This window comes from Mastigoproctus giganteus, chromosome 1 (assembly GCF_048544385.1).
Source record: "Mastigoproctus giganteus isolate SK-2022 chromosome 1, ASM4854438v1, whole genome shotgun sequence".
NCBI classification, from domain to species: domain Eukaryota; kingdom Metazoa; phylum Arthropoda; class Arachnida; order Uropygi; family Thelyphonidae; genus Mastigoproctus; species Mastigoproctus giganteus.
Genome location: NC_143575.1, coordinates 34096372 through 34123853, shown reverse-complemented (window position 1 = coordinate 34123853; position 27482 = coordinate 34096372). Strand labels below are relative to the sequence as shown.

General features: G+C 38.8%; 1 protein-coding gene across 1 annotated transcript in view; it reads left to right on the top strand.

The window, feature by feature from the left end:
* The first annotated feature begins 1181 nt into the window (after positions 1 to 1181).
* LOC150090695 (uncharacterized) overlaps positions 1182 to 27482 on the top strand; it is a 128005-nt gene continuing 101704 nt past the window's right edge. Inside the window, exon 1 of the mRNA XM_090379465.1 lies at positions 1182 to 1570. Within this exon, the coding sequence (XP_090235591.1) occupies positions 1279 to 1570 (292 nt within the window). The 5' untranslated portion in view covers positions 1182 to 1278. The remainder of the gene's footprint in view (positions 1571 to 27482) is intronic.

The window sequence follows — 27482 nt, the reverse complement described above, 5'->3', positions numbered from 1 at the left end:
ATTTATTATTATTTATAAATAAAACTATTAACGATTATAAATTCATAAAAATATTATAATTTAAATTATGAATTATATTATTTATAAATATTCAATTAAACTCTTTCAAATGTTAGAACATGTTCTTCAAATGTAATCGCTAAATCTGTTATAGTACTGTATTTTAATTAGAGCATTTGCTGAGATATATATCTATCAAGTAACCTATCTAATAAAAATTACATAACTAAAATAAAGCTGAATGGCATAAAATATTACACTGTAATGGATTATATTAAACATATATTTTATTCTAAAGAATAATTGATAAATATATATTTATATAATATATAAATAAATGTTCGTAGTAAAATTATTTCAAAAATACGTTAATGTGTTATTGATCTACGCTCACTCAGTGCCGAATTAAGGCACGAGCTAGCAGGGCCTTGCCCGGGGCGCCAAATTTTACAAATCATATATATATTAGGTCAAGATTCCGATAGAATTTGGTTTGCGAGTGATATATATATCCTTAGTAAATGGGCGCCGAAAAATCTTTCTGCCTGGGGTGCGAAAATACCTTGGTCCGAGCTTGCGCTCAATGCAGTCTGGAATTTACAAATTAAAATAATAAGTGGAAGTAACGTGTTTATCAATATTTTACGTGTGCTTATGCAATTTTGCATTTTCATTTTCACATTTTTCTCGCCCGTTAAATTTTTCCCACTATAAAATCCTTTGCAACTGCTTTTGGTGACTATCACATACCGTGACCAGTAAAAGGGAAGCTAATTTAAAATAGCGACCTGTACGCCTGTTTGCGATCTCTGCCTCTCAAGCCAGAACCCTCAGGGTAAAAATTGTAAGTGGTAGATAACCAAAACTGTTTACAGCGGACGGCAAGTCGAGGTTATCTCCCCAACCATTCAAAATAAGTTAAAGAATCGTTACACACTTGAATAACCTGACGACATTCCTCTGGTGTCAGTTACAAAATGAAAGAATCAAGTCTTCCCTCCCCCTCACAGACACCAAAACCCCCAATACTCTTTTGTTTACACATGAAAAGAGACGTATGGAAATTTCTAACGGGCAGCCAGTAACATTTGAATGAGTCACTGGTTCGCTCTCTTTCTCGTAAAATCTCGTTCTGCCGTTCGCCGTCGACGGCAACAGCACACGTGCGTGCAGGTGCTAGAGTATCCGCCGTGTGAAGCCAGTTGTGCCAGTGGCATCCTATTGATACTGTGTGCTAGTCACTCCCCTTAGCAAGTTGTGTTTCGCTGAGAAAACACGATGATGTTTCTTCCTAAGGCTTCTTTTACTTTTTTGGCTGTAGTATGTTCTCTAGCCACCTCCTGGGGATACAGAGACGGATTTTCTAAGGACAAATGTAACAATATGCATCCTATAGACTCGGACACTCCTACCTTAAGTGAGGACAAATTGAACTCCGGAGAAGATCCAAATGGTACGATCCTTGAAACTACCACGGAAATGGGCTCAGAACTATACCCCTCTCTTGATGAAAGCCCATATGAGATCGAAGCCAGTTCGTCTAAGTTTAAACTCCGAAGACCAGTTGAATGTAAGTTGTTAAGTTTAAAATGCAATTTAGGATGCTAGAAATTCGATCATATGTGTATTCATTGTAAAGTGTGACATTCACTTATTAAAAATAGCCTGCATATAAGGAAACAGGTTCCCCATAACTGTTAAAAGTGGAATTTTGACTTCTGCCAAAATGCAGATGTAATAATTAGCTTTATTACACATCCAGGTAAACTTTAAACGTAGTTTTACAACAAAAATCATTTATTAGGAACAGTTCGCATCTCTCCCAAGTATCCAAAAATTAAAAACATCAGTCTCGATTATGTAAAAAGTTCTACTCGTGTGTTGCTATAGTAACCAACTGGTATCACGATGAAAACTGAATATGTTAGAATTTATTAATATTACATAATTCGTATTATGTGCAACGCAGAACAATTCATATTTATGTAAACAATGCGCAAATATTTTTAATACAGCTTAGTTTTAGAAATATAAAATGTAATTCTAATATTAATTCTAATTTTCCAAAATTTCTGCATAGGAAAGTTTTCCCCCTCTTTATACACCATTGACGCAACTTCTGATGGAGACTTGAAATTCATCTGGTGTATTTCCGGTTTCAACCTTAATGCTTACATGACGTATTTTATATTACAGTCCACAGAAGTTTAATCTGAGTTCACTAACGTTGCATTGTGACCTACATTTCATTCTTAGCGGTTTTTGTTACTGAAAAGAATTGTGACGACAACAAAAAAAAAAAAAAAAAGAAAAACTTAATGTAGGTAAATGTAGCGGCTTCTTTAGATACAACCAAATGTCTCGCATCGATCATTTTAATCGTATTCGAAAATAGCGAAACTGATAATAGTAAATTGATTGAAGTATAAAGCGGAATACCACTCACGAAACCAAAAGTTATGCAATCACTGCATGGAATCTTATTTTTATAGAAAAAAAAAAAAGGGAAAAAAAAACCTGATTTATGTATTGAAAATAAAATACAGGACAGGACAATCTTCATTGATTTGTCTTTATTTCGGACATAAAGCAAGTAGCCGCTCCTAAAGAATGCGTATAAAAAATACAGTTAATGGAGTTCGTGTCATATATTCATGTTGTGAAAAAGACCTATAGAAATTCCTCTCACTATTGACGGGATTCGAACTCAAGCCTTTTCCACTCGGTGTTGGGAGGACAGCGATTATACCAACTGGCAGCATTCATTTATTGACAAAAATAATAATAATAAAAAAAAAAAAAAATAGCCTGCAAATTCTGAACTGTAAACTATACGAAGTTAAGACAAAACTGATTCTCTTCCTACCAAGTGGGCAAAAGTTAAAGTATCGTCGAGTTTCTGAGCCCATTTGCACGTCTTTCTTATATGCAAATATGGGTAGTTTTGAATGGAGCAGCCTGACGTATATCATCAGTTCACCCGTGCAGAAGAAACCGAGGACATTTCATTATCAAAAGACTGCACGAGTGATTCTTTGCTATAGAGAGAGATATCAATATACTTCCTTATAGAGACCCTTGATACCGTCGTATCAAGGGTTCTGATTGTCTACCGAAGTGACACTACACCGTGGAGACAGGAGAAGTACTCTGAAGAGCTGTTGAGTAAAACTAATGGAGCAGTAGTAATTACTACTACTAATGTTCAAAGTATAGACCTAAATATATGAGAGATGAACTGATGAGACTCGTGGCAGAGAAGTAACATATATGGGATGCGTATAAGTCTTCTTTAACATATCCAGATATGTTAAAGGAGGCAGTAAAAAAGGTAAGCAACCTATATCTATGATTTTTAGAGCTTCCCTGGATTAAGGAGAGATCCTTATGGACTGGAGATATGCAATTGTATTCCCAGTTGAGAAAGAGGGATCAAAGGGAGACATGAATAATTACAGGCCTCTTAGCTTGACTTCTGTTCCAGGGAAAATAATGGAGGCATTAAGGAATTAATGAGGAATTAATTTTAGATCATCTAGATAGGAGGGCACTTATACTGTAGTTACAGCATGGATTTGTTAAGGGGTGATCTTGTTTGACCAATCTGATTTGATAGTGTATAGTGTATAGTGTGTTCGTGTCTAACGGCACCAGGGGTTTCCCCCATCTCCGCGTTGCTTTCATTGTGGGTGTAACAGTTCACTGTAAAGGCCAGAGATTTAAAAGTGTATGGATATTGTATGAGTGTAGTGTTGTGTATCGTTGTTCCTCTGGCCATTTAGCCGCTAAACCCCTGCTGGGGCCCAACGTTGTCCACACTATGCCTCGTGGAGGCAGACCAGGTACACTAGTATTGAAATATTTACTCTGGCAGGTCCTGCCACCTAATTTCCTGAGATTTCAGTGGCTAGGACCTTAAAAAAAAAAAAAAAAAATATATATATATATATATATATATATATATAATAAAATGAAATTTTCGCTCAGTGGGGGTTAAGAAAATTGTGTATAAAGGCCAAATGAGTTCAGTGTGAACGCAATTAAATTTAGTCATTATTAAATTTTAAGTTATGTGGGGTATACACTTGCATATTAGGTAGAGGTGGGGGAGACAGAAGGCTGGGGGGAAAAGACAGAAATATGGGGACGATAGAGAAGGCGACCCCAGATAATCGGCGGGGCAGGCCCATGCCCCACCAGGCGAAGAGGGGAGCGGCAAGGAGGTGAGGGGATGGAAGATACCATCCCCTCCCCCTGCCGGGGGAGAGAGGAAAAGATAGGACCATGCAAGGGAGCATGGTTTGAGAGCCAAGATGGCGAGCAGCAAGCTGCAGTTGGTCTTCAGTGGCATTGGTGTTCCCATTTGGGAAATCACTCATGGGACAAGGTCCAGTTAAGTCAAGTCAAGTCAGCTCTTGTCCTTTATTAAGTAGGTTCAGTTGTTATTCCTGGTTGTCATGTATAGGGTTCAGTTCTGCTCCATTGCAGCGAGCACTCGTCTTCTTGGGAAGAGCTCTTGGGCGTAGCAGGAGAAAGCCAGGTACTCTTGTTTTGTTTCCAGTATGTTGTGTTCCCGTCCTCTAGGACAATATAGGATCTTTGTTATTAAGATGTTGCGGAGGTCGTCATAAAGCTGGCAATCATACATTAGATGTTGCCAGCTCTCTAGACCACCACAAACACAGGTAGGGTCCTCTTCAATTCCCAAAAGGCAAAGTTTGGCATTGATGGCGCCATGTCCGGTGAGAAGGTATGCTGCATGGAGTCCAGGTGAGAACCACGTTGGGAACTTAGGGTAGACCCTGCTGACGTCAGGTATAAACTTTCTGGTTATCTCCCCTGTATGGGAGTTTGTCCATCTCTCTTGCCACACCTGCAGCAGGTGAGCGTAGAGCCTCTTCTTTTCAGCGGTGCGGTTATTTGCTGGGTCAGTTGTATGTCCGAGACAGGTCCTTGAGGTGCCCTTTGCAAGATGGATTTGATACTACGATGTAGTAACAAAGCCGACCGGGCTAGCCGAGTGGGTAAAGTACCTGCCCGGCAACCTAAAGGTCGCGGGTTCGATTCCCGCCTCGGGCTTGGATCAAAGTACTGCAAAAACCTTGGGAGGTGCAATATGGCCACAGAAGCCGATGCGCCAACAACTACCAAATCAAAAAAAAAAAAAAAAAAAAAAAAAGTAGTAACAAAGGAAGTGGATGCAAAAATAATAATAATTTTGATATCATATACTTGTATTTCAGGAACGTTTTTGATACTGTTGCACATAAAAGAAGGTTATACAAATTGGGGCAGTGTGGCGTTAAGGGAAAGTTCTGCTATGGATAAAGGGATGGTTAAGTGGGAGAAGACAGATTGGTTAACAATGGCCACTGCTCTTCTTGGACTAATGTTATTAGCGGATTCCCTCAGGGTTCACAGCTGGGCTCGTTGTTTTCTATATTTATTAATGATAGTGATGAAGGCATATCAGGCTTATTGTCTAAGTTTGTAGGGAGGTTATCACAGTAATCAAGGTATAATACTGCAACAACATCTAGTAAAATTAGGCAGATGAGTTGAAAAGTGGCAATTCAAGTTTAATATTGACAAATGCAAGGTACTTCATATGGGAAGAAGCACTCCCAAATTAATGTACCAATTGTGTGGTACCGCACTTAGGCCAATGGAGAATGAAAAAGATCTGGGGATAATGGTGCAGTCAGATATGAAGTTCTCTGAGCAGTGCAGACAGGCTGCCAAACAGCTCATTCGGTTTTGACAATAATATGCAGGAATTTTTCCAGCAGGGATAAGGAGGTGATTTTTCCATTGTATAAGGTTAGGCCACATCTTGAGTTCTGCATTCAGGTCTGGAAGCTAGTCTCATTTGCGAAAGGACGTGGATCTAATGGAGTGAGTGTAGAGAAGAGCAACAAGGTTTGTGAGGGAGCAAAAAGAAAGGGGTGCTCTTACCAGAACGCTCAGTTTTACAAATTGCAGCCTCTGGAGACTCGGCACCAGCGAGGAAATCTGATTGAGGTGTGTATGGCCTTGAATGGATTGCGTAAGATCAGTGGTGATGTAATCTCTTGCTTAGGCTACACACGGAGGGAGCATAAATTCAAATGGATAAAGGATGGTTGCAGGTCGGATGTGCGGAAATTTACTTTCAGCCAGAGGATCATTGATTGTTGGAACTAACTTCCACCTGATGTTGTATGGGAGGATAGTTTGAATGAATTCAAGGAAGAAATTGAATTACATAAACTGTTGGAGGGGATGGACGAGTAAAATAGAAGGCTTTTTTTTTTTTTTTTTTTTTTTTTGGCTGATGCTATATAAGCTTGCTTTCTTGCGTTATTTGCCACTACTAATCCTATTATTACTATCTCGATGCCTCATGGCCTTGGCTTTTTCTCCAAATACATATTTATTACTCTTTAGCAGCCCATATATTTACGAACAAGTATTTTCCAGATTAAAAAATGTGTTGTATAAGATCTCATATGTCCACCAGTGTATCTAAAAAAATTGTTAAGTCCTGATAAGTTCGGTAATCGATCTTAATTTTTTTTTTTCGAGGTATAGACGACGATTTTCAACAAATGTCTTTGGTGACTGCTCAAACAAGTTTAATGTGTATAATTAGCATGAGACCACGATGACAGCCACCTAATCCATTACGGATAAACCCAGTGATTTTCAGCGAGAAAAGAACGTAGTTAAGAATTTAGGAGATTACGAAGAGCATATAACAAAAAGGGTTTCGTAGACTTTCTTTGGTGTTGTCAAAAAGTGAGTAGAAAAGTTGAGCGGAGTTAAATGATAAACCTTAAAAATTTGGTCGTATCAGTTATCACATAATCATTTAAATCACGTGTGTGATTTGGGTTAAATCGTATGCAACATGAGGGTTAATTGCATATTTAGATGATTATGCGAAACTCAAACATATCTTCGAGGGATGCCCATCAAATATCGCTTTCAAATATTTCAGTATTTGTTCGAATAAGCTTTCGATCTCAGTTTAACTGAACTTGCAATATCCTTTTGAGAAAGACGAGCCTAACTTAAACAGTTCTTTAAACTGATATCAACAATGGATTAAATTTGGGTGGATATAATAGTCTTTAACGTTAGGGAAAGGCTTCATCCGACACTTGTTGCTGAATATAAGGTAATAATTTCCTCAAATTCACAAAGCAATATGCCTTTTGAAAATAGTGGTATTGGTGCGGAGAACTGTGGGGGGAAAATGCAACTGCTAACTGGGAAGACTTTGATTTTTTTTCAATATCACAGCCATTGATTCACATCCTGCCACGCGATTAGAAACGCACCTGCTTGATAGTCGGAACAGCAAGCGCATACGTCTTACGATTTTGAGTCATCTGCTGCTTTTCCGCCGGTAAAGAGTTTTGTTTTTGAAGGTTAGATGATCTTTACTGGACTCCATATCCATCGGTCTCTAAAGGACGTAAGGAAAGTACGCGGTACATTTGTGACAAGTTTCAGGCAGATAATTTTAATTTATCGACTGACTTTTGTTATTGCAAAGTCATACGAACTATAAATGAGAAAATTGTGTATTTGTGGAATAATGTCGCTGTAAATTGATTTTTTTAAAGATTATACATCTGTCAAGAAATTAAATTCATGAAAGTGCGTTTCAGAAAATACTTTCCGTATTTTCTTACTTCATCCATCATGTCTTTTTTCTTTCTTTTTTTTTTTTTTATCTTTTAAAGCTTGATTTAATACATAAACACTTGTGCAAAATATGTACAAAGAAACCTTTCTGTATAGAGATTTCTGCTGTTATCTTTGGCATCGATAACCAATTACAAGTGTCGAGTAACTGACGTTACGAATATTCTCCTGATATAGTCTTTTACTTTCTCCCACGCTTAATTTCAATGCAACTGATATTGCCTTTGTTAGTGAAAGGAAACTACATTTTGTGCAAAAATTGTAATGTGGCTTTATGGTTAATTTAATATATAAAGAGTGTCTGAGTGTCGTTTGACACTCATAATGATGGCTGAAGAGTTGGATATAAATAAGGTAACGATTCGTCAAATTTTGCATAGATTTATGGGAAAGAAAGGTCTGTGCAAAATTTGTGCCCCACAGCCTCATGAATGAGCAGAAGCAACGAAGAGTGTCGTCATGCGAAGACTTCATCCAATATGCTCGACTGTACTGTCACTGGAGTTTAGTGTTGGTTATTTTAGAATGACCCAGAGACGAAGCGTCACAGCATGCAGTGGACTTCATAGCCAATGCCCAAAATGTTTCGTTTACAGAAGTCCACCGTTAGTACGATGCCGATCATGTTTTTCGATAAACAGGGTGTGATTCGCAAGGAATATGTAGCTGAAGGGGAGGTAGTCAAATCTGTATTCTATGTACCGATGCTTCAAAGACTATTGAAGCGCATTTCCTGGGAGAGGCTGCAATTTCGAGAGAAAGGCAGCTGGTTCTTTTTGCCCCAGCCCTTTTCGCACTTGTTGCGAAGACATTTCTGACGAAACTTGGCCTTTTCCAGATCAACCATTCACTCTACTCCTCCGATCTAGCACCAGTGGACTTCTTCCTCTTTACCAGGGTGAAAACTACTCACAAAGGAAATAAATTTCAGGATGTTGAGGACATAAACCTAACCGCTGAACTGAACACCACCTCCTTGGACACCTTCCCTGACTCTTTTGAGAAACTTCTTAGAACGGTATATGTGGACATTTTTATATGTAAAGGGTAACACCTAAGACACGAAGGATAGTTGAATCTCTCTCTCTTCAACTGTCCTTCGTGTCTCTGTGAAGAGCAGAATCACTGTAAAAGGGCCAGAAATGTAATTGGTGTGAGTAGTGTACTTGTTCTGCTGTTGTGTTCTGGCCAAGTACTTGGCTACTCAGTAGTATCAGTCTAGCATCCATATCTTGTCTGATGCTACAGATATGGATATACTTACCATAAGATCAGTCTACAGTTAAATTCCCATATTCACGAACCATTGAAGTAGTAGAGTTAGTTTTGATACAGTTAAATTCCCATATTCACGAACCATTGAAGTAGTAGAGTTAGTTTTGATATACAGTTATGCTTTAACAAAGTTCATAATTTACCGAACACTGCATAGATGTCCCTGGGAGTCTTCAATAAGTAATTGTTTTGCCATACAGGATAATTTAGAGGTTATACTGATGTCCTTTAAGATCAGTTCAATGACAATTTTTGCGTTCAAGAATCATAAAAGTAAATATAGCTAATTTCGATACTGTTATACATAAATAAATTCATGAGCAACCCAACACTACACAGAAATCCCTGAGTGTATTCTGAAAGTACACGTTTTGAACTATTTTGGTTCGCCACTTCGGTGTTGATTCTCTTTCTGCGAGCAAAGACCTGGAAAGCAATGTTCTGAAGAGCTGAAAGATGGTTTTATTCAGTAGAAGCCACTCCTCGTGTCCAGGAGAGAGAGATCTGGAATGACTGTTCGGAGCTTCACATTAAGATCGTCGTAGATTACACAGTTTAAATAGTGGGTGAGTAGAATCTTTTGTATACCCAGAGCTGCAGAGATCAATGTGATACAAACCAAGCTGATGTTTTTGATTGAGGGAGCCACGTCCAATTACCGGAAAGGAAGTTTTCTTAGTTAATAAGCATCAACTTTTAACTGATTTAGAAAGTAAGAAGGTCGCATCACACAGGAATTTTCTTGTGGCAGCTCCAAGTGGGACGGTGTCCCATCTAGTCTGTCAGATGCTAATTACCTCTTTGAAGCAACCGTATTTCTCTTTTTAATGATCTTCATTGTAATTTTACTGGTTACCAAGTAAATCTGAAGGTATTTGTTTTTTGTGTCTAAAGCAGATGCCCCCGATAAATGACAAATAGATCCAAAAGGAGGGACTCTGCAATAACTTGCATTGCAGCGGTGCAAACTGTTCCACACGCTTTGAGAATAGGGAGGAGCATGCTCTGCTGGATGTAATTCAGTTTTAACCTCATTTTGGAATTGCTAGCCCAGTGAAACCAAGCTTCTGCTGCATAGATGACAATGGGCAGGAAAACAGCATTATAATAGAGAAAGAGTGACTTCCCAGACATTCTCCACCCCTCCACTGGAAATTATAATAATTGACCCTGTGATTGTTTTGATTTCAGTGCTTATATGGATCAGATGGCGGTAGAAGAAAAGCTTATGGTCAATAATGACCCCAAGAAGTTTTGCCTGAGTGACTATAGGGAGCGGCTTTGCAAAAATTTTGACTTGGGGAGACCGCCTGAGATCCAACTTGGATTTAAAAAGCATCATTTGTGTTTTCAATGGATTAATTTTAAGTTTTTTACCAATGACAAGGAGGAAAGACCAGATAAAACCGGTTTGCATTCATCTCCAATACCGCACAAGAACTACACGCGATCACAATTGTTAGGTCATCAGCGAAGGAAAAAATTTTACAATTCTGGAGAGAGCGGCCCAGCCAGTCTCGAAGCACAAGTGTTCCAGATAAGGGTCTCAATGACTGAACCCTGGAGGCACCCTCGAAAGACCTTCTTAGATACTTTAAGAAATTTTGAATTGATAATTATTGAGCGGTCAGAGAAGTAACTTTGAAATAATTTGTAGATATGAAAGCAGCACCTGACAGACCGGAGACGTCCGAGGGTGCTGCCCCACCAGACAGTATTGAAGGCGCCTTCGAAGTCGACCGTAATAGCTAGTTCAAATTTGGACTTAGAATTTTCAGTGTGCCAGATGAAGTCAGACAAGGGTTCCTCTCAAGAATGACCTGGAGTGAATCCTTATTGACAGGAGGAAAAAGATTTTGCTGTTGAAACAGAATTGTTAGTCGAAGAGCCATAAGGCACTTCAAGATCTACACAAGATTGGCAAGCAGCGCAATTGGTCTGTAGGCACGTGGATTTGAGAGAACCTTATCCGGCTTTTTGATAAGACAGCAAAGGAACCTTCCAAACAAAGAGAAAATGTCCTCAAGCAGACTTTTATTGACGAGCAAGTTCAGGTAAAGAGGTCTTAATTTTAATAGCCGGATAATGAACACATAATCAATCATTTACATTCCTGAACATTTCTTTACGTTGATTTTCTTGATCACTGAGATTAATTCTAAGGGATATGGTTCAGTGCGTTCTTTAGTGGTGTAATTGTTATTTACCTCCCGAAGATTCTCCTAATTGGAGAATCTTCAATCCATGGAGAACAAGTTATCAAGAATTTGGTTGACAGAGTATGTCCAGCCAAAAGTTTCATGGGTCTTAGTGGTAACAGTGCTGAGGACATCAGAGGTAACCTGTAAATGAGGCCCCATGGATTTTGCTCTTGGATTTTTTTGCAAAGAAGGTCCCAGTATCTCTTTTTCTTGTTGCCGTTATTGAAGGTGTTGATATTTCTGTAATAGGGTTTTAGGTGCATCAGCGACTAAGGCCATATTGCTCGGTATATACTGTCTGTAAATTGCGTGTGTTCTGTGGTCGATTTTCTGTTTGCTGTACGAAAAACCCGAGAGTTTCCGGGAGAAGAACCCACGCTACCCTCGCCTGATACCGACGAACTAAGCCATGTTCTGAAAAAGGCCCATAAAAATTCCTCCTGTCATCGACGGGACTCGAACTGAATTCTTTTCCACCCGGTATGAGAAGGACGGCGATTCTACCAATTGTGCTACCCATGAGGGTTGAAGTGTTCTTTTTGCCAATGTAGCCATGATATAGTCGCACAACATCAGCAGCAGGCCAGCCACCTGATATAAACGTTGCACTGATTTGAGAAGAGTAGTGAGGTCCTGAGATCACCAGGGAGGATAGTCTTCTTCTTTGCTGATTTATAAGAGACTGGTAGATAAGCGTGGCTAGATTTTCTGCAGAAGTTAAACTGAAGCTGTCCGGGGTGGTCAGTGGATAGTCGTTAGTGACGGAGGTATCAAAAGAGTCCCAGTCAACGGTTTTTATGTAGAATCGGACGAAGTCTGGTGTTCTGGGCGAGTTGCAGTTGGTAGGTGCATAGAGAGAGAGAGAGAGAGAGAGAGAGAGAGAGAGAGAGAGAGAGAGAGAGAGATTGCTCTATGGTCGCTGGGTATCCAATCCGGAATTGTTTCCCATCTACTAATGCGAGACTTTAAAGTCACTGGTGGTGAGTGTAACGTCAGTGTTCGACTTGCCAATTCGGCTGCAATAGGTGAAGAGTTGGCCTTGTCGATTATGGAGGACTGCAAGATTATGATTTAAAATAAAGTACTCAAGAAGGCCTCAGGCGTCAGAAACAGCACTGAACTAGAAATGGGACTTTGCATTGACGTCCGAGGTAATGAGGACATTCCTAGAGTCGAGGAAATTGAGTGCAAACTCTAAGAGATAAGGTGTAAAATGTGTTAGTTGTGAGACGGCACCAGGGGGGTTCTCCCATCTCCGTGTTACTTTTATTGTCCTGTGAAACAGAACACTGAGGCCAGAGATTTAAAAGTGTGTGGGTAATGTATATGTGTAGTGTTGTGTACCGTTGTTCATCTGGCCTTTTAGCCGTTAGGTGCATTGAATCGGGTGGTGATTACTCTGATTAAAAATGAAGCCGTTTTTGAGCTCCTTTACTTTGTGTTCTTTTTATTGCGCCAGTTTGGGAATTTTATATAACACCTCGTATAGCGATGCCAGAAGAAAAGCACCATATTTCGAATCTACCTTCCTGACGCCTATGTGAGTTACTACTGATTACGTTTCCTCCACTTATTCATTATTAAAGTCCTTTAGTTTTCATAAATTCGGTGTATATATATATTTTTTTTTTTTTTTGGGGGAGGGGGGGTGTTTTCTATCAGTAAATTGGGAATTAGCCCCATGAAATGTTTGGAGGTTAACAGTAACAGTTTCGTTACAAAATGAGTTCATCTGGAGATATTGCACCGTTCCCTCCCCCTCCACCGGATGGAAAACGCCTGATTGCGAATACCGTTAATGATGCGAGGAATTTTTATGGGCTTTTTTGACAACGTGGCTGAGTTAGTCGGGTCTCAAGAGAAAGTTGCACGGTTTTTTTCTCGGAAATCGGGTTTTTCATCATATTTCGTCTATATTTACAGACACAATATACCAACCTCTCGTAGCCTTAGTTGCTTGGATTAATTGCTAAAGATATTCATTAATTGTTTTGAGTAGTGCGTAATGTACACTCAGTAACATTGTACAGCATACTAAAATCGACTTTTAAAGTTATACTGGTAAAGAAGGCATTCACCTCTTTAGAAAACGTGTAGTTCTTGTAGAGTTTTAAATGCCGAGTACAGTTTTTGTAGAGTTTTAAGCAGCGTTCTTGAAATATATTTTTTAATCACTTATGGTTTATTTTACAAGCAATTAATTGAAGTAATGTTATATTTTAAACCTGGGTTGCAGCCTCGCGAAAAAGGCATTTTCATTCAGACTGTCTTGCGAAAAGTTTAAAGATGTCAAAGATGAAAACGAGGGTGATTTCAATAGTGAACAAAATCTGAAAATCAAGGGCTAAAACGGTTAAATGTAGTTATATATTATACAATTTTAAGTAAACTAAATTTCCATACATCTCGAAACTTGTAAGCTCTCAGTTTTTCATGTAAACTTTAGAAAAACCATAAAATTTTGATATTAAATTCGCGTTTCAGTGTAATTTGTAGTTAGTGCTTTCAAATGAAACGTCCACGAGCAAGCTGTTCTTAAGATATAAATAATTCTAGTATCCGGTAAGAGTTATCTTTAAAAAAAAAAAAAAAAACAATTAAAAATGACGATTATTGGTTATTGGGGTACAGTTAATTCTGTTCACTACTTTTTTTGATAAAAGGAACTAGCAGTGAGAAGTCTTTTGTAAGTCTTTAGTCAACAACCTACCCCCTCAGTACAAGGTGCACTCAGAGTAGAAATGACAACGGATTTGCCATGTATGACCGACTTGAGTCCTGTGTTTATCTTAGCCTTAGCAACGGACCGAAAACACACAGCTGCATATCTGTAGGCTCTTTCATCAGTAGGAACCCAAACTCATAGATTTTTCTTTCCTTCTTGTTCCGTTCCCAGGGTAACATATAGCAGAAAGGGGAGAAAAAATGAGCTTATAGGAAATGCTCCGACTACAAAAGATAGAAATATCGTCAAAAAACGAGGGAAAGCCACACTGTGGAAGATTCCTGGTAGCACAGGAAACGGACTTTACTAAATATTATCGGAAATCTATATTATTATGCAGGTGTTCTGATTCCGAAAAATGCACAGAATGACTCTCATCTCTTCCACTAGGACTTTAAGATCCGCTGGTTGGTTTCGTTTATTTTACTGCCAAGCTTTTAGATTTTGCATTTCAGTTTAATAGTTTTGTGAGTTCAAAGAATCCTGCGGTTAATATATGACACAACATTTTTTTTTTTTTTTTTGTTTCAAAACGAACACTTATCGCGAAATTTACTATTAGGGTCGGTAAAAAAGTTTGTATTTTAACTACTGTGGAATTCAAATTTTGGTTTTAAATTCTACAGCTAATAGAGACCTTATACCAAATTGAATGGGCTCTCTAGAATGTCTTTTATTTTTATATAGGCGTTTGTGTGGTACATAGGTACTACGATTTCTTGTGTGTTTCTCAGGTCAAACTTAAGAACCCATGTGTGATTCGCGATTAAAATAAGGTCTCAGTTTTTCTTTTGTTTTCTGCAGTAATTCAAGATATAGATGCCTATATCTATATATAGTCTATAGATATATCTATATATATATATCAAGATATAGATGCCTATATAGATATAGTCTAACAAGATATAGATGCCTTGTAGTCGGATTTGATTTTATTCGTCTGTCAATATGCGATACCCAACTTGCAGCTACCATCGCATAAATGCCTGCATAAAAAAGAGGTACATTAAGATAACTATAAAATCTGTTACACAATCCGAAGAAGGTGGTTGGTTAATATCGTAATTTCTTAATAGTCAAAATACAAATGTTTCGCTTTTAAAATATATTGCAATGTAAAGTTTTCTCGTAGTCGAGGATTAATTCCTAGGAGTTAATCTTTCGGCTGGGAGGAAAGTTAGATACCTTGTACAGCTCACCTTCTGATGCTTTCTTTTTCTGGATAAAGCATAAGGTGTGCCGGTATTGAAGAGTCGCCTCTTTGCTTCGCCTCTACCCCCAAGATAGATAACCTTAATCGCAAAAGACGGGTTACGCTTACGTGACTGTTGCAAAATGGAACATTCAACTTATTAATGCTTCTTTAATTGTGACCCAAGGTTATCGGTAGTCGGAGGGCAGGTTGTCCTTAATTAGCAATAATTGCAGATCGGAGTCCAGAGTTTTGTATCATGGAGAGTGATATATGACGTCCATGATGACATTGAGAAATGTCACAGAGAGAATAAACTGGAAAGGATGACAGTTGAATTGGGATTTACACCCAAAGGCTTTCCTTAAACGGCTGACAGGAAATCGATTGTAGTTAAAACTACTTTATAAATAACAAGAAATGCTAGATAACCATAATCTATGTAAACAACTGATAGGTTTCGTAGCCTAAAGGTTAATGGCTCCGGTATCCTGCTAAGAAGACGATATTTTGAATAACATTTTCTGTATATTCTACAGTTGGTATCGCTTTTACTAAAATGTGTTTGAAGAGTAGTAAAAAAATAAAATGTTGCTTTATGATAAACATTTCAAACAAGAACACAATACAAATAAACAAGTCCTGCAACTTTTGAGCAACGTCTTGACCTTTTATGTTTCTGGTTCTCTCTACTTTAATATTTCACTGTATAAAGAAAATATCTAGGTTACTCTGTAAATGCAGCTTTAATTTCCTGGATTAACATTTATGAACAGCTCCAATGTCTTACTGTCGTTAGACGTGTGCGTGCTACATTGTCATAGCAACCAGTACTTGTCTCGTGTTTTCCATGAGGAAAGTTTCCCGTTTTGAAATGAGTTTTGGTAGAAAGTTCGATAACAACTGATATCTCTGTGCAGAGAAAGTAATTTGTAGTCTTTATTCAGAATGGGGAAAAGATGAAGTCTAATTTTTTTGATAATGGATAGCGAGTAGCATGATGAAAAGAACGTTTATTATTTATTTTTTATTATTTTTTTGGTAATTCTAAATCAAACATGATTTTGTTCCTTATGATTCTTTATATATATTTGAACAAAATATTTTATATTTGGGAGTGTATTTTTAATCTTTTTATAGAATTAATAAAAGTTTATATATAGAGGTTTATGAATATGAATGACATTTTTCAGAGATCATTGATAATTCCTGGAAAGTGTCATTTAAATGTCGCAATAAACGAAGAAAAAGTAAAGTTAAAATAAGAACTAATACCATAAAGATATATTTTAAAATTTAAGTCAAAATTTTTCCTCTAAATATTGCAGTGTTATTGACTTTAAATATTGCCCAGATAAGAAAATTACTTTAAATAAAATACTGTAACTGTCTTATTATTAAGTAATTCTCTTCTAAAGTGCAATAAGTTCTAATTATCATTCGTGCATAGCTATAATGGAAAAACTAAGGACAGCAACTGTCTTCATTGGCTAATATCACGAGTGGAGTTCCACAAGGTTCGGTGCTGAGCTCCTTACTGTTTCTAATATTTGTTAATGATTCTGACGTAGACTTTTCAAGCTTAATGCCTAAGTTAGCTGATGACACAAATGTGGACAGGCTGGTTAGTAACAGTAATCACCTTACTTCAACAAGAAGTAGGATGTAAAGTCTTTAATATGGATTTCAGTAATCGTAGGATAATAGTAGTAGTGGCAAATGACACAAGAAAGCAAGCTCATAAAGCATCGGTCAAAAAAAAAAAAAAAAAACCACCTAAACACTTCACCCATCCATACTCTCGGAGAATTTGTCTAGTGCTTCCTTGAATTTATTCAGACCATCCACTTCCACAACAAAAGATGGAAGCCTGTTCCAACAGTCAATCACCCGCTGGCTGAAAGCAAACTACCGCACATTTATCCTGCAACCATCCTTCCTCAACTTGAATTTACGTCTCCTCATGTATGTGGTATCAGCAAGAAGAAGAATGCCATTAACGTTTAGTTTATTCAATCCATTCAAGGTCGGTCTGAAACACCTCGATCAGATCTCACCGCGGGTTCCTGCCTAGTCTCGAAAAGCTGCAATTTGCAGGACTGAGGCCATTCTAAGTAAGTGCACCCTTTTATTAAACTTCAAAGTTAAACTTCAACTGCCATTTCTCAGCACATCGACCCAATTTTCCTAGATCTTGTTGCAGTAGCTCACCCTGATTACTCTCATTAACCATCCTGCCAAACTTTGTATCATCTTCAAACGTAGACTGATATTCAATATTATTAATAAATATTGAAAACAACAATGGGACCAGCACTGAACCCTAGGAAACTCCACTGCTAACATTAGACCACGAGGAGCAGTGCCCATTGATAACCACGCCCAGCCTTCTTCCACCTAACTGTTCCTTTATCCATAGCAGTAACTTGCCCTTAATGCCACATTGCTCCAGTTTTTAAAACGGTCTTTAATGTTGTACGAACATACACCGATGAGCAAAACATTATGACCAGCGAGTTGTTATGCAAATCGAAGCAACTGCAGGTGAACTACGGCGCGTGTGCGGGTCGGAACACGGTATAAAAAACACCTGATACTGAGCTCCGTTAATCAATGTTACTCTTGTTCTTCAGATGGGAAAGGCAGCGGACTTAACGAGCTTGACAAAGGCCAAATTGTAATGGCCAGACGACTGGGTCAGAGCATATCCGAAACGGCACGGCAGGTGGGATGCTCACGGTCAACCGTGGTTAGTACCTACTGAAAGTGGTCCGAGGAGAGGGAACCCACGAACCGCCGACGAGGTGTTGGACGACCACGGCTCGAGGTGAGCAAAGGCTGTCCCGGATGGTACGTGGCAACAGAAGAGCGACTGTGGCGCAACTCGCCAGTAATTGGAATGCTGGTGATGGGAGTAATGTGTCACAACACACATTACATCGAACCCTACTGAAAATGGTGCTGCGTAGCCGCAGGCCGCTCTGAGTGCCCATGCTAACCACGGTTCATCAGCGACAGCGTCTACAGTGGGTACGCGAGCATCGAAACTGGACATTGAGTGATTGGAAAAGGTCGTCTGGTCCGATGAATCACGTTTCCTGTTGCACCATGTGGACGGCCGGGTACGTGTGCGCCGTTTACCCTGGGAAGTGACGGCGCCTGGATACACCGTGGGACGAAAACAAGCCGGTGGCGGCGGTGTCATGCTTTGGGCGATGTTCTGCTGCGATACCCTGGGTCCAGTCATCCATGTGTCTGGCACACTGACACTGTTTGACCCTAAATACACACAGCTAAACACCATTGCTGGCCAGATACACCCTTTCATGGCAACGGTCTTTCCCTCTGGCGGCGCCGTCTTTCAGCAGGATAATGCGCCATGCCACACCGCCTGGATTGTTCGAGACTGGTTCGCGGAACAAGAAGACTTCCAGGTATTGCCCTGGCCTCTAAATTCCCCAGACATCAATCCCATAGAGCGTCTGTGGTTCGTGTTGGAACAGCAACTCCGATCTGTGGCGTCTCAACCACGGACCTTACAGGAGTTAAAGGATCTGCTGGTTACGTGTTGGTACATTTAGAAATCTTGTAGCGTCCATGCCTCTTCAGATACGCGCTGTTTTGGCTGCACGTGGAGGACCAACTTCATATTAGGTAGGTGGTCATAACGTTTTGGCTCATCGGTGTAAAAGACTGTTGTTTTATCAAGAGCCTTCCTGAAATCAAGTATACGATACCTACCAAAATTATTTTTTAAATCTAGTTCCTTGGTCACCGCTTCATAGTAACCACTCAGGCTTCTCTTTAAGGGTTTAAAAGAGTTGAGTAAAATTAAAGGCTAAAGAAATCTTTATACGTAACACGCAGGGAAATGGGTTTAAATTGAGAGGGGATAATTGTTAAATAAACGAAGAAAATTTTTCCTTTAGTTAAAATTTTAAAAAGTTATTCAATCTTGAAATAAATTCCCCGACTCTTGCAGAGGTTATGAGTTTATCTAAATTTAAGGAAAATTTGATCAAACACTTGAAAAAAATAAATGAAATGAGAGAAGGTGTGTCACAGGTTACATTTTTTTTTTTTTTTACCAATGAGAGCTGTGCGGCATCCCTCTATTACATCTGTAAATCATGTGTTTTCTGTCGTCGGTTTCTGTCGTTTGGAGACCCCTGTGAATTAATTAGTGGGCATAACGGGAAACGAGCCTGACAGTGCTCTTGCTGCTCTCTCCCATGAACTGTGAGGACAACAGTCACTACTGTAAATTGTATATGTATTTGTCATTTCGTTTTGTCCCTATATCATTTAATGTCATCTTGTTTTTGTTCTTGAATGTCTTATGGTATTTAATGTTTTTGTAACACTTCTTATCTGTAAACCCCTGGCCTTTTGGACGTGAAGGGAAAGTTGCAATTGTTAACCTTGTAACCAGTTATAATCAGATGTTGCAATAAAGATTATCTCTCTCTCTCTAAATAAACGCACAGCCCAAATATGGATCAAAAATCTTAAATGAAGTAAAAACTTGATGACGCGTCCTGAGAGGGACGACTCACCGCCATTGTTGACAACGAGCTAAAGACCGCCACTGAGAGAGACTCAATCCAAATATGCTAGATGCCTGCAGAAGGATTCAAAATCTCCTCTAAGGTGTCTAGTTTCCAAACTCTGCAACCCACATATTCGAAGTCTTTCTTCATAAGGACGCCCTTGCCGATCTCACCAGGCGAGTTACCGATCTTTGCACCCTTTCAAGAAGCTCGATGTCTTTCTTTAGGTGCGGTCTCCATACTTGAACACAGTATTCCAAGTGTGGTCTAACAAAAGCCTTATATAATGGGATTATCACGTCCCTATCTCTACTTGCAAATGTTCGATAGATCATCGATAGGACACCATGGGCCTTCCTTGCAACCTGTTTACAATGCTCAGAGAATTTCATGTCTGACAGTATCGTAACACCCAAGTCCCTTTCCTCCAGTACTGTGTTTAGTTCAACTCCACCAAGTGAATAAGTTATTTTGGGATTACTGTTTCCCACCTTACACTTTGTTGGATTAAAGCGTAGCTGCCATTTTTCTGACCATTCCTGAAGTCTATCTAGGTCTCTCTGAAGAAGCTCAGCTTGACAGTGATCATTAACTACTCTACCAATTTTAACATCATCTGCAAATTTAGACATCACGCCCTCTATCCCTCCATCGATGTCGTTTATGAAAATTAAAAACAACAGTGATCCTAATACTGATCCCTGGGGAACCCCACCTCTTACATCAACCCAATCTGAAGAATAGCCATTTATCACAACCCTCTGCCTCCTGTACTAAAGCCATCCTGCTATCCATCTAAGCATTTTCCCAGTGATTCCAACCTGTTCCGGCTTATAAAGCAACCGCTCATGTGGGACTGAGTCAAAAGCCTTGCTGAAATCTAAATAAACAGTGTCGAAATTATTCCCTAAATCCAGCTCGTGAGTGACCCTTTCAAAATAGCGAGCCATATTTGTTAAACATGATTTTCCCTTTACAAAACCATGCTGAGTATCCTTAAGAATTTTAATTCGATCCAAATGATCCTGAATGCCACCCTTGATCATTGCCTCCATGATTTTCCCTACCACTGAAATCAGACTGACAGGTCGATAATTTCACCCTTATGTATGGGAGATACATTGGCACTTTTCCAATCCAAGGGAATCTCCCCAGAGTCTAGTGATGCTCGCATAATTAGCCTCAATGGTTCAATGCACTCACTTGCCGCCTCCCTTAAGATTATAGGGTATATTCCATCAACTACAGGAGCCTTATTGGCCTGTAGGCCCGAAAGTTTTTTCATTAAATAATCTTGCGAAATTTCAATATCATTAATTATATATTTTTCAACTCCGCGCCCACAATTTCCTATTGCCACAAAAGGTTTTTCATTTGTAACTATCAATGTAAAATAACTGTTGAATTCATCTGCAACAGAAGCTGGTGTATTTAATACTATCCCCTTTCTCTTACGTAAAGATCCGATCTGGTTTGTCCTGCTCTTTTTGGCATTTATATATGTGAAGAATTCCTCATCCCCCATCTTTGCTCTGTTTGATAGTGATTTCTCATAAACTGCCTTTGCCCGTCGAACCTTTTCTGTGGCTGTATTACAGATATCTTGTAGCTGTTATAGGCTTCAATACTTTTTATTGCTCTGTAACCTTTCCATGCCACCTTTTTCTGCTCAAGTAATGTGGCAACTTCACTATTCATCCAACGTGGAACCCTCCTCGTGGAGTATTTTTTTAATGGTAAATACGCATTCAAGGCATCTGTGATTAATGTTTTTAAAGCATACCACAGTTCAAATGTATTCATTCTCTGCAGATATCTACCCATGTAGTACCACCTAAGGCATCGTAATTTCCTTTTCTGAATTTAAAACTCATTCCTTTGCCTTTTACTGCTGCTGCCTCTCTCATCATCATCCACCGTAGAACTCCGTGATCACTTCCTGCTACTGGTTCCTCTACTGTCAGCCCTGTTATGTCATCTGATTCATGGGTGATGATGAGGCCTAGGATATACTTTTCTCTAGTACTTTCCCTGACAGGTTGATACAAATAACAGTCATCTAGTTGATTTAAAAATTTTGTTCCCCATGTCGAGTTTCCTTCCCATTTACTCCAATCAATTAGAGGCAAATTGAAATCACCAATAATAAGACATTGACGCTTCCTTGCCCATTCCATTTGCATTGCCTTACTGGATATTTCATAATAAATATTGTATTTTTTACAATATGCGGATTCTTCTTCGTGCCCACACCAACAAACTTCTCTTCTATCAGCTTTGTATCCGAATTTTATTAATTTTTTTCCGAAAAATCTTTTTTGTCGTATAGATTTAGCCATACATGTATATGACCTTATCTTGCTAACTTCCCGTTTGGAGGAATACACTCATGACCATTCCCTAAAATTAATTCCCTGGCATAATTCCCCAAATGGGAATTTAGCGAGGCGGTTTATTGTAGTCCTACTACGTTGAACGTTGATAAATGGTATATTGATGACAGAAACAGAATTATTTTAAGTGGCATTGCAGACAGTGTTACTTACCAGCCTGCGCTTGTAGCACAGTGGTATCGTCACCGGGTGGAAAAGGCCCGGGTTCGAATCCCATGGATGACACGAGGAACTTTAATGGGCTTTTTTTACTCCGTGGCTGAGTTAGTCGGTCTCAGGCGTAGATAGCAAGGTTTTTTTTCCCGAGAAACTGGAATTTTTCGTCCAGCAAACAGACAAATCGACCATAGAACACACGCAATTAACAGACATAAGATACACAGCACGGCAGATGAATTTAATTATTCGGGTGGTCTAAATATAATAGTTTGGTTTTTAAAAATAGTTACCTACCAAAAGTAAGGTATTATTATTAAGCTGATTAGTGAATTTTGCAAAATGTGCCTCTTTTCGTGTAATTCTTTGATGTTAACTGTTTGACCACGTTCTTGTATCGAATCTAATAGAGTACATAATGAAGTGGGTCTTCAACTTGCATGATTATGATGATACGCATTGCTAAGAGGGGAATGGAATTATCAACGACGCTGCATATTCAAATCCAAATTCTTGTCTCTGACCATTCCGATAATAGTCATACCTGAGTATAAATAGAAAATTTATTTATTGAATCTAATATTCGTATTCCCGTTGATTAACTAGAAATCAATACGCTTAGACTTTCATGCTTTGTTTCCACACCATGGTGTTGGGGTCAATGACATTATGATTGACTAGTTATTAGCGTTGGTTGCCCACCTCCTGAAATACACCATATATTTATTAGCATGCCTGATGATGATCAGGAGCAATGCCACAAAGCTAGACATTGCCCGTGGTTGTGGGAGGAAACGTTGCCTTCTAATCAACTGTTTGTCTGGGTCAACCAAAGTCACTTCCGATGTTAGCTCCCACTCGATCTTTGTAAGACATACATAAAAGAAGTTGAAAAATTAAGAAAAGATGAGCGCTTACTCCATACTTGCTACTGGTTCTTGAAGTTATAATTAGTTATCAACTGTTGACCACGACTTTAAAGTATTCAATTTCACTAAATGAAAATTATTTTTAAAATATTTAAATTGTAAAATTCAGGTGAGCTTTGAAAGATATTACGAGATGCCATATATGTTTTGGCTTATTATAGGCACATCTAATTCATTTCAAACTCCAGTGAACTCAGACCCACCTTATATCGACATATTCATTCACCGAGCACATTTTAAAATTCACGTGGCAGCTAACGAACCATACTCTCCTTTGCATTTGAAATCAGGAAAGGTGCGTGGACTGCTCCACTGCATGTGATGACACATTCATGCATCATCGAGGTGTTTACTATGCCTTCCTTCTCGCCATGTGAACAGAATGGCATCAACAATACGTTGGAGGGATACGCCTATCAACAAGGCCAGCAACCTCCACTTGCCCGAAGGTATTCGCTGTTGTCTTGTCTGCTTGGCACCTCAGCGTAAATGCTAGAAGTGAGTTTGACATATTTTAATGAAGATTCATATCATAAATGATTTTCAAATCAAATACTATGTATATATCTAACGACAATTATTATTATATTTAATAATAGTCCATTTGTTATGTAAACTGCTTTGCGAATTATCGGCTTCGAAAATTTTAAAATTCAACTAAATCCACATTTCATTTTTGATAATGATTTTCTTAATGTTTCCAAACGAGTACTTCCAACAGAACAGCAGCGCTCCCTCTTGGTCTTATTGAATTGTTGAATAAAAACTGATGGATAATTTTATTCGTGTTGAATTATTGAATAAAAACTGATGGATAATTTTTTTCAATTTCGAACAAGAGAATTTGTATTACTTTGCTGTTGAAAGTTTACATCTTGTTCGAGAACTCTAAATTCACTTATTTTGCTAATTCTCTTTATTAGCACGTTTCTAATTAACAAATTTAATTCGAGAATGCTCATTTCTAATTAACAAATCTGGATATACGGTATTCTTTCCTTCCATGTGTGACTACAAACGGTTATTTTCCTTGAAGGTGCGTGTTTTGGACCATTTTCCTCCCTTCTATGCGATTTGGCACGATTATTTCCGTCTTTCACTTTAGTGGGCTGCACTTTATGTAATTCTATTTTTGTTTTATGCGCCCTCATATGTCTGTTTGGCCTTCCTTTACGGGTTTTGCGATCTTCGCCGGTCGGCCTGTTCGTTTAACTGCTGGTTACTTTCTTCCTTATACCATAAATCATGTCATTTTTGTTTGCGAAGGAGCATCCCGTTTCCAGAAAGACGTTCATTTATCTTGACGTATATGCGGTTAGTCAGTAGGCAAAAAAGGTGGTAAAGCGTTTTTTTGTTATTTTTATTAACTTCATTTTAATTAACTGTGTTTAATTAACATAACTGCTTTTACTTGCGATTTTATTCGTATTAACAAACAATATAATGAATAAAAGTTGCTTTTCTTATTCCAATTGTATCATCTAATTAAATGCAAATTTATATATAGATGTTCTAGTGAGGAATTTTGTAACTGAAGCATTAAACGCATATTTAAACACGATGGTGGTCGTGGATTTTTTTTTAAATTGAACACGTTATAAAAATTGTTGAGAAATCTTGGACTGAAATATTGGACAGTTTACTCTTAATTTCAAAAATTTATAAACTCGGTAAATAAATCGCAGTAACATGTTCAAGTGCACGAGGTGACGTAAATCTGATTTTCACGTGGTAGTAATAGTAAAATATCAGCTATTAATTGTCAATGTTTGATTTTGTTGGTTATTAAAGTCTATCTGAAACAATCGCATTCTCACTACAGCAAGTGTATAGTGAGAATCGGTGAAAATTTCAACCAAGTTCACCGATGGTATAAGCTGCTGTTCCCAAAACGAAATCCCACGATGAGCAATCATACATTGATAATGGTGAGATTCTAGGAGATCATTGGCCAAAGGTGAAAACTGTTTTGATCAATCATGCCATCGGTATTCACTTTCTTAAAAAAACATGACATTGGTCTCTTTGTTTCGCTCTTGGTAACTATTAATGGTTCTTTTGTCAGGATCTTGTACTTAGGGCTATGTTACTGTGGAAGCGACCGCATCCAAGCCGTAGTTCTCAGGATCAGTGAAATGAACACTGCCCTTTTCATGTCTAAGAATTTTTCCATGAATGGAGGGGGAGGGATGGCATTTTCTTGTTTCCGTCTAGGTACTTAAGAGTCATGGCACGGCCCTACTCGTGTCACTACCATACAGCTCACGAACAAGTAGCTTGAGGGCTTGACTTGAGCCCGTGGCTAATAAAATTGAGGTACAAATTGAAACTTGATTGAGGTACGAAACTTTTCCAGCAGGGAAAAAGAGGTGATTTCCCATTGTATCAGGCAGTGGTTAAGCCATGTCTTGAGTACTGCATACAGGTCTGGAGACCTCATTTTAAAATAGATAATGCTCTCTTGAATTCTCCGAAAAAAGATCTCCGCTAGGTGGCGAAGGTCAGTGAGTTACTGAATTATGTGCTCCTAAAAATACTCAAATACCTAAGTTAACCTGAAAGGATCATAAATGAACTGCATATTGACAGAGAGCTTATGAGAAGTTGAATCTGGATATAGTGTCTACTAATGGAATCCTGAACAGGTAATATGTCTAATCTTGATTTTAAGCATTCATACTTCGCGTAATAGTTGAAAGGAACGGTTGGTTTATAGCGATTCAGTGCAGCGGAACATAGCAATATTCTGCTTAAGGCAATACGGCACTTAAGCTCTGAACAAGGTCAAGCGGTGACAAAGTTAGGGATTAAAACCTCCCCCATTTCCACCTGCATATTTCATAGGCTAGTCATCGAACGATAGAAGTGCCCTATCTTGTTGTACTAAAGACTACCTGCCTCGAAATTACTGAAATTCCAGCCCCCATTTGCATTTCAGAATGACAGATTTCAGCGCATCAGCCGTGCCGCTTACTTGCTGTATATGTCTGACCAATGATGACTTCATAATTAAATGCGTTACTTGTCACAAAAACTATTGCAATAAGCCTGATTGTACTTCTGTAGATATTAAGAAATTAAACAAAACTAGAAAACGCAAGTTTGAATGTAACGCCTGTAGGCAACAAACAGGGAAAAATAATGAAGAATTACCCAATGAAGTCATTTGTGAAGATTCTTGCACAGAACAGATTAATGACCTTGAACAAGCAACAAGAGAAATCCTCTCGCAGACTGACCTTGGAAATGGCATCTTGGGCCATCCTGAAGGATCAATTTTTGAAACCTTGGGATGCGATATTTGCCCGGAAGACTGCGAGCACTCTGAAGGGGGTTTCGCTAGAAAGAGGAGCAATCATAGCCCGGATGAAAGGCAGGAAGAGAACCGTAAAGAATATGTCTCGCGTACGGAATTAAAGGATATCCTTGCAGACTGCATCAGCCCCTTTTCGATGCAGGCTGTGGAATACGCTGAAAACCTCGCGAGCAATTTCATCCCTGTACATAAAATGCTACAGGAACTGCAGGAAGAGAATTTTCTTCTCAAAGAACAAAACAGTAAAATATTGCACACCCTTAAACGACTGGAGGAAAAGCTAGGATGCTTTGAATCCGTCCTCGTTGCACAAGGTGGCTCAACGGCTCCCGTAACCGACGAAACTTGCTATGCGAGGCAGAGCTACCCAAAGAAAAGTAGAAGTGATATGCATGGTTTGTACAGGAGGACAGAAAGCATTGAAAATCACAAACAGAAGACAAGAAAAGAATTGAATTCGGAGGAAAACATATCAGAAGGAATTGCAAAACTACAAGACAGCCAAATAATATGTGAATCTCAAGCCCAGCCGCGAACTGTCTGTTTGCAGCAGGACCTCGCAAGCAATAGCACCAAACTCAGTGAAACTTTAGGGGCAGCACAAGGAAATGGCTCCACACATTCCACTAGGAAAAGTCGAAACCAAAATAAAGAAGCCTCAGAAACATTAGGACAACAGGAATCAACTGAAATGATTGGAGCATGCATGTATTCCAAGAGTACGAACTCCAGAGTTACATCTTCCCCCTCAAATCATGTTCCTGCAAACCCACTCACTTATGCGCACATCACTATGCTACCTAAAAAGCATAACACTTTTGAGGGTAGAAAAACCCGCCCATCCCAAAATTTCATGCCTACTCTCGCCGAGGACAGCCGACGACGTAATCCAGTTCACAGAGAAAGTATTAACGTGTCTTCCTGTAACACACCTGAAACAAACAAACGGTTTTCTGAAATGTACAACATTACTTCCGTTGCAACCAGAGAGCAAATTTTTGTATCAAGGCTGGGACCCACAACACAGCCCAGAAACATTAAAGCCATGTGTGA